This window comes from Branchiostoma belcheri, unplaced genomic scaffold, assembly GCF_001625305.1.
Source record: "Branchiostoma belcheri isolate BF01 breed outbred unplaced genomic scaffold, Haploidv18h27 scaffold102, whole genome shotgun sequence".
NCBI lineage: Eukaryota > Metazoa > Chordata > Leptocardii > Amphioxiformes > Branchiostomatidae > Branchiostoma > Branchiostoma belcheri.
The window spans coordinates 935946-947567 of NW_017802403.1; the positions used below are offsets into that span (position 1 = coordinate 935946).

At 37.3% G+C, this 11622-nt stretch overlaps 1 protein-coding gene across 1 annotated transcript in view; it reads right to left on the reverse strand.

Annotated features, from left to right (window-relative positions):
• Positions 1 to 4123: 4123 nt before the first annotated feature.
• LOC109474635 overlaps positions 4124 to 11622 on the reverse strand; it is a 64764-nt gene continuing 57265 nt past the window's right edge. The window contains exons 52-60 of the mRNA XM_019774986.1: positions 10706 to 10710; positions 9601 to 9803; positions 8550 to 8616; positions 8063 to 8185; positions 7418 to 7530; positions 6611 to 6854; positions 5498 to 5650; positions 5218 to 5346; positions 4124 to 4197 (exon numbers count right to left, since the gene is read on the reverse strand). Of these exons, the coding sequence (XP_019630545.1) occupies positions 4124 to 4197; positions 5218 to 5346; positions 5498 to 5650; positions 6611 to 6854; positions 7418 to 7530; positions 8063 to 8185; positions 8550 to 8616; positions 9601 to 9803; positions 10706 to 10710 (1111 nt within the window). The remainder of the gene's footprint in view (positions 4198 to 5217; positions 5347 to 5497; positions 5651 to 6610; positions 6855 to 7417; positions 7531 to 8062; positions 8186 to 8549; positions 8617 to 9600; positions 9804 to 10705; positions 10711 to 11622) is intronic.

Here is an 11622-nt window from a genome sequence, read left to right on the forward strand (position 1 = left end):
ACGTCACCTTTCAAAGAAGCCACGTGACAAGCTTCACTGGGTCAGCCTACTGAGGAAGACCAGAGTGACAGGTGGAAAGCTCTAGGTGAGAGAATCTATTTTAAGTTGGACCAAAAGTTTTAACCTAAAACATATAACTACCAACACAGATGAACTTTCATGATAGACAAAGGGAAAAGGGTGTTACTTATAATTGGATTTATTTTTCTTCTTTTTAATGGAATATTCATTTCCCCTTTATGTGTTGTCTACTATTCGATGTTTTTTTTTTTTTTACTTTTGCTTCATCTTTCTGTTAGTTCATTTCGGACTTATTTTTTTTCATTTTGCCCTTTCTGCACTCCGTGTTTAGAATGGCGGATGGTGCGCTTCGTCTGCCAATGCCCTGCAGACTTACCAGAAGTTCGGCCCGTCTACCGCCTGTTTACCGGACGGTAAGGGAGGCCCCGGGGCAAACGAGGTCTACAAGATTGTGTTCTATTGATTTCTGCACTATAATTGAGATTTTTTTTTTACGTTAAGTGCTTGAATTTTTTTTGTGGGGGGGGGGGAGGTTTAATGCAAAAAAAAAAAATTGAGATCTGGTGCCCTGGTAATAAAACTAAATTTCCTTAAATTTAGTATGTCGATACCTTGGACACAAGTTTACAGCATGGTTTTCAAGGCAATTTGAAATTGTGTAACATAGGGCTTTTTGGATATTTTAGGACAATAATGTAAATGTAAATGGATGCTGTTTCCTAATCTTTAATCCAAACTACCTGAACTTTGGTATAACGATACCTTGGACACATGTATAAAAAGTTTTAATATGTATAAATATGGGGCTTTTTGGCTATTTTCGGACCAAAATCCTGTGCCATAATGTACTGACATTTGGTATGGGAGGTCCTTAAACACAATCCCACAGACCGTTTTGAATGCTTTTGGCGTTTGACACTTTAAAATCACGTAATATTGGTCTTTTGTTGTTTTTTTTTACCAAAAATGTACATTTTCTGGCTTCGATGTGCTAAAGAAAACCAATTCACCATAAATGTAGCTTGGCACCAAATGCTTAGACTATAGTTTTTACTATTTAGATTCAATCCTTTAAAATACTTGTATTTACCTTATTTTGAATGAACACAGCCATTGTAGCTTAAAAATCCATATCCCCAACTGACAGATCAAAATAGAACACTCGGGTTCGACCAGGGTTCTACATGTTCAAACAGCATGCAGAAGACATTGGAAGATTCCATTGCTGTATTGGGGCATAGACTATTGGAACACTTCATATTTTGGAAAGGGGTGATTTAGAAACAGTCAATTTGAGCGGGAAGGGTATGGATCAATTTTTCGCACGGGGGAAGTGGTGAAGCCATCTGCTGCATTTGCTGTTAGTGTTACGTGACTGTTAATCTAACTGAAACGTTGGTTGTTTTGTGTAATCACTGCTTCATTTTAATACAGTTCATATTATTGAGGAATAAAACAAGCTTGTCTATTTGTTAAATTGATAAGGAAAGTGTTTTTAATTTAACAATACCATCCATGATGCATTTTGAACGAGCAAAGAATGAAGTCGTAACTATAAAAATCAATTTGAATAGTGGTAAATTATTTGAAAACCTATTAAACGATTAGAAGTTTTAAATATAAAAAAAAATGCCATTAGTGTTTTCTTACCTATATTCATCATGATTCCTACCAAGTGAAGACGATCTAACGTTTAAAATCTTAAAGATTATTAGTGAGATACTTAAGGATTGGGACTGCTACAAAAGTTGTTTTTCATTTACATGTACAATCTACATCAAGTTGACCATGATCATATCTTCTATAATAATTAAGTATTTTTAATTAATACGATGATATTTTTTATATTCAAACATGTAATCACAAGAGGTGGTGACGGCAAACTCAAGTTTTTTCCACTTACATTAATACCAGCATCAACACAGAGGACAATACAATAATCATTTTTACCCGAGCGAAGTAAGGAAAGTCGTGTAAAGTGCCTTTTCCAGGGGAAAAAGATCTGTAGCATGTCAGGACTTGAACCCGGGACCTCTTAGTTCCGAGTCGAACACTCTACCAATACGCCACACGACCCCACGTCATTTTTTTGTTATTTGTAGTAAGAGTTAATTGCTACAAAAGTTTTTGTTTTCGTTTACATAATATTTATTCACTCTATACCAGTTTGACCATGATGATATCTTCTATCAAAATAAGTATTCTTTGCTTACTTGTATATAAGAATATGGTAATATTTTTTGTTCTTTGTAGCGTTTAAAGTTTACTGCTACAATTTCTTTTTTATTCACATGTTCCATTCTATACCAACTTGAGCATGATCATATCTTCTATAATGATTAAGTATTTTTTGCTAAGTAAGATCGTATTCTTTTGTTCTTTGTATCGTTTAAAGTTCACTGCTACAAAAGCTTTTTTTCACTTGAATGTACAATCTATACCAAGTTAACAATGGTTATATCTTCTACACTGCATGTAATTAAGTATGTTTTGCTTAGTATGATCATATTCTTTTGTTCTTTTAAGCGTTTAAAGTTCAATGCTAGAAAATATATTTTTCAATTTACATGTACAATCTATTATACCAAGTTGACCATGATCATATCTTCTATAATAATTAATTATTTTGCTTAGAACGATCATATTATCTTGTTCTTTGTAATGTTTAAAGTTCGCTGCTAGAATTTTTTTCATTTACATGTACAATCTATACGTTGACCATGATCATATCTACTATACTAATTAAGAATTTGTTGCTTAGTACGATCATATTATTTTGTTCTTTAAAGCGTTTTAACATATACTTTCTTTGTGTAGATTTCAATTTCTAATTCCGCTCAAGTAAATATAGAGGTACGGAAAATATTTCTAAAAACATTGTTTAGCTCGTAGTAGATGACTTCCTTATTTTTTCAAATTTGCATTGCTTTTGGATCTAATGTGATATTAGAAGTTGCATTAATATTTACGGAAGGACAATTCAGACAAAAAGAAAGTACTAATACAATGTGCGAAACAGTCTACAGATGTAAAGGTTTCCTTACGATAATTTGTAGAAATCAATGTAGAATTATTAAAGATGAATAAAGATCATGCTTTTGGTGGATATTTTTGTCGCCTCCCTGTTTTATATAATGGTACTGCTATACATGTAATCTATTTAATCTGTGGCAGGCGGAACATCAACAGATACCAATTATGCAAATGGTGACCTAATTTGCATAACTAATGTGAACATTTTGCGACTCCTTATTGGCGAATGATGAGAATTTTATACCTCGTGACATGTGTTAGTTACTTAAATATATGCACCACTGTGCATATATTATGTAAATGTAGATGTTGTTCGCATAATTAATGAGGACATGATAAAGTATGACAAAGCAAGCCCATATTTCGGAGGTATGAGATCTCAGAACTCTTGTTTTCTTTTGTTCTACCCCATGGATGCACTACGATGCGTTAGTTCCATGATTAGTACAAAGTAATAAAGAACATGAATAACACATGGATATCAAAATATCAGGTGATGCCAATTTTATTGCAGTGAATCTCTATGAAGCAATGGAGGAAACAGATATGAGAATAATCTAACAGAACAATAACATCAATATATTTATTATATATTATTTTTGAATATGATATAATTTGTTATGTATAAATTCCAACAATTCGTAACAAAAGTTCGATTAAAAATGATTATTCCAAATGATTTCTTTCAAGTGTTAACATTAGAAATTGTTAAGGTAAAATTGGACAATTTAAAGGGGTATAATCAAGGTCAACTTTAACTTTACATAAATTTCAATATGTTCTGATAAGTTTGTAGTCGAATAGATTATCTATTCCGGTCATTGTAGTAAAATCTTAACATCGCAATGCGTATAAATACATCAGGAAAGGTGTATAATAGGTTTAAACAAAGAAATGATATATCTTCTATATTATGGAAATGATTATAATATCAGTGTTTTAAGGAAAATGACTGGAAATAAGAGTAATATATAGGTGCATCTACAAGACGGCAATAAGATAAATGAAATACGCTTTCATTATAGTTCCATATCATTGTCGTGTGTTTGTCCGTTTGTTGTCGTCATTATTAGTCCTCTTCGGTTACAACTTCGGCTGTGTTCGTGGTCAACATCCTCGGAGAACTTCCGATGTTCTTATATCCTGGTGAATTGAAAAAAGAATTCCATGTTCACATCACTTAGAAATCAGATATTATATATTAAGAGAACGCTAAGATACTGGTGGGCAGCCAATTTCAGTTTTTTTATCTGTTACTACAAGTTATTATAATAGATCGGGAATGAGATTTCATAAAAAAGTATCATCTGAATCATAGGTATATTTATTGGCACATTCTATTTTCTAAGTAGATGACTAAAACAAATGAATGTTTCCTTACTGCCCTGATTGCAATCAAAGATGTAAGAAAAGATGATAGTTACAAAAAGAAACGTCTTTAGCCCCAAAATTTCCCTTTTTTTACTAGACTGCGAAAACGTTTAATGACACAAAACGATGTTTGCTGTATCCAGAAACGTGCTTTATCCAAAACAATACTGGGCAAATCTACGTTCTTGTATACGCGAAAACTACCCGGAAGAGTAACACTGTCTGTTACTGATCCTCACCTATACAGTTAAAGATAGGAACGGTTCTGGATACGATCATGCTCCCTTTGCACTATTCATGACTATTTAAAGTACTCATGACACCAAAAAAGTCTGTGAAATACATACAAATATCGGAAGTGTACATACAATCTAGTCACTTGAAGTTTGTTCCAATCATGATGACTGAGAAACGGAGCTTGTACGGACTTCTAAAAGTGTTTTTTTTTTTTTGGAGACTCTCTAGCAAGCTTCCCAATCGCCCACTTCGGGCATGTCTATTGCATCTCTATGTTTTATTTTTGCATTTCTGTGCTTTTTCCTGAGCTGACATCACTTGATGACGTCAGCTCAGGAAAAATAAAAACATGCAAAAATAAAACGTAGACATGCAAATCACCCGCCAGTACTAGCTTGTGCTGACTTTTCCAAGGTAAGGCGTTAGAATTTCGAATATAACAAGAGAACCGTGCATATTTATTGTAAATGTGCCTGTTAGCCAGGTAATACTAGTTATGTCAATTACAATCAGCTAAGGTAATTTTTTGGTGTCATGAGCACTTTAAACACACACCTTCTACGTCCTTGTGGTTCTCTGCTCGCCCCAGACGAACGCGCCAAGCGAACAGTATGAGAACTGCAGCCAGAAGAGCCAAGCCCACAGCCAAGACCACCCACATGACTGGAGAGGTCGTCACCGTAACTAGAAGGTCAAGAAGGGGGAAAAATAGAAACGTCAAATGAGGTCAGTACTGATGGCAAAAAGCCTGTAACCATGTCTTTTTATTTTTAATTTGTATTTTTAACTCGATAAAGTTGGACACTGTTCTTTTAAATAACTACAGTTGCCGTACCTTCTTTGCACACATGGCCTGGTGGGTCGTCATAGTCCGCTGATATGTCCTCAAACCCATCCTGGCAAGCGCACTTGTAGTGCCCGATGATGTTTTGACACGTGGCGAAAGGCGAGCAGTGGTTGTCCTCTGATGACGCGCACTCATCATAATCTAAACAAAATGCAAACGTCCGTAAATTATTTCATCAGGTATTTCATCAAGTTCTTTGATCACAACCATTGTTTTACCAGTCGACGTTTCGATGACCTTCTGTCATCTTCATCAGGGCAATTCTGACTTATTTACTGTACACTGACGCTAGATGTTACTTGGTGCTTAGTGCACTAAATGTGTTACATGGTTCATAGTGCACTTTTACTTGGTTCACAGTGCACTGTAGCTAGTTTTTACTGTTAACAATGCATTTCCGAACGTAGTGCAATTGTATATACATAGGGAATGTTACATCATAGTGACAAATGAGGTTCCAAATGTAAAGTGTTTCTATATATAATATAAAATCTGTTAACTAACAATACTAATATTGTCACATACGTATTGAATGAAAATGTGATGGTTCAAGGGATAATTCACATTTGCAAAAATTGTCATGATACTCCCTACTAATGCTCCATAATGATAATTTCATTAATGTATTAACAGGCTGCATGTACCAATATAAAAAAAAAACATAGTCATAACCATGGGTTGTCGAAATGGAACTTGAAAGTTTTGTATTGATGATTGGGACGCAAAAAGGAATCATGGCTGTTACATGCAAAGCGAACTTGACGGTTTATTAGATGGTAATATGATAAACAGCCAAATTTGGGAAAGGTTAGCATTATCCTAGCGAGACTACAAGGCAACAAGTGGACACTTATAGTCACTGAGTCACCCCGAGAATGAAAGAGACGTGGAGGGTGGCCCTGCACGAGGTGGAGGGATAGTCTTGTGCAACACCTGGGCCATGCATGCCCCAATACCAGGCTGATACGAGAGTAGAGCGAGTCAAGGGAGGGGTTCCTCCGTAGGAGCGATGATGCCCTGGATTGAGTGAGAGAGAGAGAGAGAGAGTATTATCCCAGCCTGCTTAAGTCGAGCTTCAATGTTCTTGTTTTAAAGACGTACCTGAAACCTGGTGTCCCTGTTCGTGTTCTATGAGCAGATGTGTCCCGTTGTGAGCCTTGGCCCGTTCCTTCAGGGTCTCCTGCAGAATGTACGGCACGTCGTCTCCAGCTCTCAGGAACAAGGGGCTGTCGTCCGGCAGGAAGATCTTGTAGTGGGCGATGATACTTCCCGGTAGGAACGTGCGGATGTCCATGTCGAGAAACTCGTCTTTGGTCAGCGTTCCTTCGGCATAGAGGTCTCGTAGCTGGGAAGAAATGAGTCTCCGTGAATAGTAGCAGCAGTAGCAGTAGCAGCAGCAGTAGTAGCAGCAGCAGTAGTAGTAGTAGTAGTAGTAGTAGTAGTAGTGGTTGTAGTTGTAGTAATAGTAGTAGTAGTAATAGTAATACTAGTAGTAGTAGTAGTAGTAGTAGTAGTTGTTGTTGTAGTAATAGTAGTAGTAGTAGTAGTAGTAGTAGTAGTAGTAGTAGTAGTAGTAGTAGTAGTAGAAGTAATAATAATAATAGTAGTAGTAAAGGTAGTAGTAGTAGTAGTAGTATACAGACTTCCTGTTTTTGACAGCTCTTAAAAGCAGCAATACGTACCATGCCCCCTGGCAACCGTATTAAAAGGCTGAGTTGCGAGGCCATTTACAATAATACAATATAATTATAAAGATTATACATTTACAAGTTTACATTGTTTAGTTTATGCGGCATACTAAAGCAAAAATAATTAATTCTCATTTAACGATAAGCATCCTACAATATTTGATTCGTAAATAGTTTCAAAACAGTTCTTTAGGTCAGTAACAATGGTCTCAAAACCTACCACTGTCCTGAGTTCCTGCACAAGCGATCTAAACTCTTTGGAGTTTGTGTCGTACAGCTCGTCGTAAAAGTCATGCGACAGCATGCGTGTTGCCACGGTGTAAGTTAGAAAACCTAAAATTAAAAAATTCATGAAAAATTGCAGTGATAAAGCCTAAACTATGACTATATTGCGGTCTTACAATATGTAAACTTGTGCCACATATATAAGAGTTTTAGACTCTAGTCTAGTTTAGGTACAGGTTATTCTTAAGACAAAATATCATACAATAAACGAGATACCCCCCTACTAAAAAAAAGTACCAAAAGCCCGTATAAAGCACCAAATCGTATCATTGCTTGGAATGGGATGTGTCAAGATAAAATTACATTATCAACATCATAACAATACATTTATAACTTCTTATGCTATGCCGCCCAACCACATACAACGTTGTACTTTTGTGAATGGCAACAAAAATCGTTACAATCTAAGCAAAGTTTGAGCATTGTAAGTCACCTGCATTATATTTGAATGGGCATTGTAACTGTTATTACCATATATTAATAGTGTCCAGCTACCAGGGCTAGCACTTTCAAATAGCCTCTGGGTAGGAAATCAAGCCAAATCAAATCAAATGAAGGTATTGGTACAATAATACCCCACCTCTGCACTTCCCAGCAATTTCCTTGTAGGTGGGTTGCCTGCATTGGCACTCATACCCGCCCGGAACATTCACGCATTCCCGTTTCTTGTCTCCACAGTCAACGTCGAGGCACCTGTCGAGCTCTGTGGTCAAAAATTAAGTTTTAGTTCACCTAGAAAGCTCAAGTACGACAAAATATAAATGAAACTAGAACATTTCATAAATTTAAGGCATTATACCTTTAAATGGCCCAGCTTAACAAGCTTTGTTTATTCCTACTCAAATACTCATTCATATATATGGTGAACATGCAACCCTTCTTAAACTAAGTTCTGCATGGCACTTGCAACATTATGTAACCCAACACCGGTTACCATGGTAAGAGACGTCTGCTTCAGGTCATTGATCAAGAAGAAGAACAAGAAGATGAAATATCAGTAAACATATAAAACAATGCACTTACAAAATGAGAAAAAGAATGGGGGTTAAACTGTGTACATTTCTTACCACAAGTAATCGTATTCCCTTCTTCACAGACACACTCCTGGCCTTCTTCTGCCCAACGTTCTCCCAGCTAAAGAAATAATAATAATAGGATCATTATATACCACAACCGGTGCAATGAATGGATTATTGGGTAGAGTGCTCATTTGCATTCGGTAGGTCGTAGGTTTGATCCCCGGCCGAATCATACTAAAGACTTGGTATATACTGCTTTCTCTGCTTAGCACTCAGCATTTGGGAAAGATGGAAGTTAAATACACACACCACTACCAGCGGACTAGCCCCCTACGTAGTGATTGTACTGTTGTGTGGCTATTGAAAACGAAGATGGGCGAATCCCTATGCGTTACTTGGCTAGGCTCTTTAACTTTTTAAATGTTGTTAATTGATTGATCTTAATGTTGTACTTGTTAGCTTATTGTATTGATATAATTCATTGTTATGCTTAATTGTTGTATCTTTGGGCACCCGGAATCAGCCATGCTGCTTGTTTGTTTGTTTGTTTGTTTGTTTGTTTGTTTGTTTATATAACCAGAAAAAAACACATCTCGCCTATTGGCGGTTTTCAAAAAGATTCCTGCCTGGGTGGCCAATGTATTGTCTTGTTACAAGTGAATTGAAATAAAAACTTTTTAACTTTTATATAATGCACAGAGAGATTTATTGAGGGGGAAGGCAAGACGACCTCAGAAAGAGAAAGGTAGTTTTCTTTTGTTTTTACGGTAAGTTTACAGATAATAATCCAAATACCGAATGAGGACATACATAGTGACTGTGAAGCAAGGCTTAAGAGAAACCTCTAAACACAGAAAATTATTCCAATCGAAAGAGTAAATCAGTTACATGGTAACATAGCAATACGTCCTCTCTTCATATTTACATATGGTTTACATGTTCAGTAGTACTTGCAAGTAGCTTGAAAAGACAAACAGTATTTTTTTTGATACAGAGACATGTCTGAACTATTTCTATTCTTAGACATAGGGAACATTTGATACTTTAGTACAGAAACAAGTTGTTGCCAGATACATAAATATTGAATATTGTTACTTACCACAAAGTAGCGTCCGTCGTCGTGGGCGCAACCACACTGTTCCTCTGGGACGCAGTTTTGTCCACTCAGTACGAAGCCAGGATCACAGTCGCAGCCTTCCACACATTTCTGCTGGCAGTTGTTGGGAGCGTTGCGGTCCGTGCACGTTGCAGGACACGCATGTGCACACGGAGAGAACGTACTGTTTGCTGGACACTCCATAGCTGCCATAAAAGGAAACAAGAAAACAATAAATCAGATTTTTTAAATAGAAATGGGATTTTTTTAATAATATTTCAACGTCTCATGACTAGACATGGTGACGGCACACTCAAGTTATATCAATTCATGTTTTGCCGCCACCAACGCAGAGGACAAATACAGGACAGGACAATACTGAGAAAAGCCGTGTAAAATGCTTTTTTCCAAGGGCACAAGATCGGTTGCATGTCAGTCCTGGAATCCGGTACCTCTTGGTTCCGAGTCGTTTAATAGGCCACACGACCCCAATTTTTTTAGCTAAACCGAGTTTATGCAGGTGATGGGAACAGAGCTTTAATTTGTTTTGGCCTTTAACGCTGGAGCGTTGCGAAATCATGCTCGAATCACGCGGTGACCACGTGCAGAACAGCCAATCAGAGGGCAGTCAGGAGAATCAGGAGGAGAAACTCCTCAAATCTTTCCCGCGCTGAAGGAGGTGGGTGTCAGCACTTTTCTCTCAAAATTGTTATGGGTTCACCACACCACGAAGTGGTGTGGTGAAACCATATTGCTTTTTCTGATGTTTCTTCTTCTTCTCCTCCTCCTCCTCCTTCTCCTCCTGCCATTTCTTTAAATGGATTCAGCTTCTTCATTTTAGGGCCTAAGGTCCTGAAATTTGGTATGGAGGTACACTCGGTTGGGTTAAGGCAGCCTATGGCCAACTATAATTAGTATTTCATACATATGGCTGTAACTTTTGATAGCTTGGTCGCATCACAACTTAACTTCACACAGTTCTAGTAGTACTTGAAACACATTGAATAAAGGTTATTTTGTTTTACTACTTCTGAATTTTTGGGTTAAAAATCAACATTTTGGTTAAAAAAAAGCTGTTTACTTCATGGCTTTACGCCCAAGCGGTAACAACACCTTTCATCATGATATTTTGCAAGTAGAAAGCCAACCCCCTATTTATTATTTTTGTCCGAGGCTATTTTGTTTTAAATGACAGTTACATTGTTTTTTTTGGGCCAAAAACGACAGAAACGGCTATTTTTCTGTCATTTTTTGTTAAATAATCGCCACAGTTAAAAAATTTCGACTTATATGCAAAATAGCCTCGGACAATTTTGATAAAAAAGTGATAATACGTAAACATGGATTACTCTAAAGATGAATTATGTTGTTTTCAGCTGGGCGTAAAGCCGTTTAAGTCATACTCCGTGAATAAAATGCGTAACAACGCGGGTTTACAGGGGAAACATACAAATGACCGCCGGTAACCCCGAATTCGAACACACGTTCTATTCGAATGACGTCATATCGAACATGGTGGAACATGATTCGGGTTCGAAACATGTTTGTGGCAATCGTGCGGACACACGGCGGAACTCGAACATGAATATCAGCCTAGGCCGCCTTAACCCAACCGAGCAGTGGGCAAATACCCCTAGGCGTTTTTTAAATTTTGTGATACAAGCTTTTACAATCGTTTTATTTGCTTTTTTAGCGGTCCCCATAGGAAAGTACTGTGCGGGGGCGTACGCGCGTGACGTAATAAGAAAGAAATTCGGCGGCATGCCCATATATGGGCATGCAAGCATGAACCTGACGCAGCCTAATCTTTTCTTCTTGCTGATTGGCTGTTGGATTTGATTGGATTAACTCAATTAACACCTGTTCAAAGCCATTCCATTTTGACAGTATGAACTCAAGTGTTTTGGTAGGTACAGCACAGGCCACGAAATACGCATCAATTTTCGAGGGACGTTCTGCGGGAGAGTGCAGGACGCTGTGCGGGACTTCCCTCGGGAGAGTGCGGGACGTCCGTCCGGGAGAGTG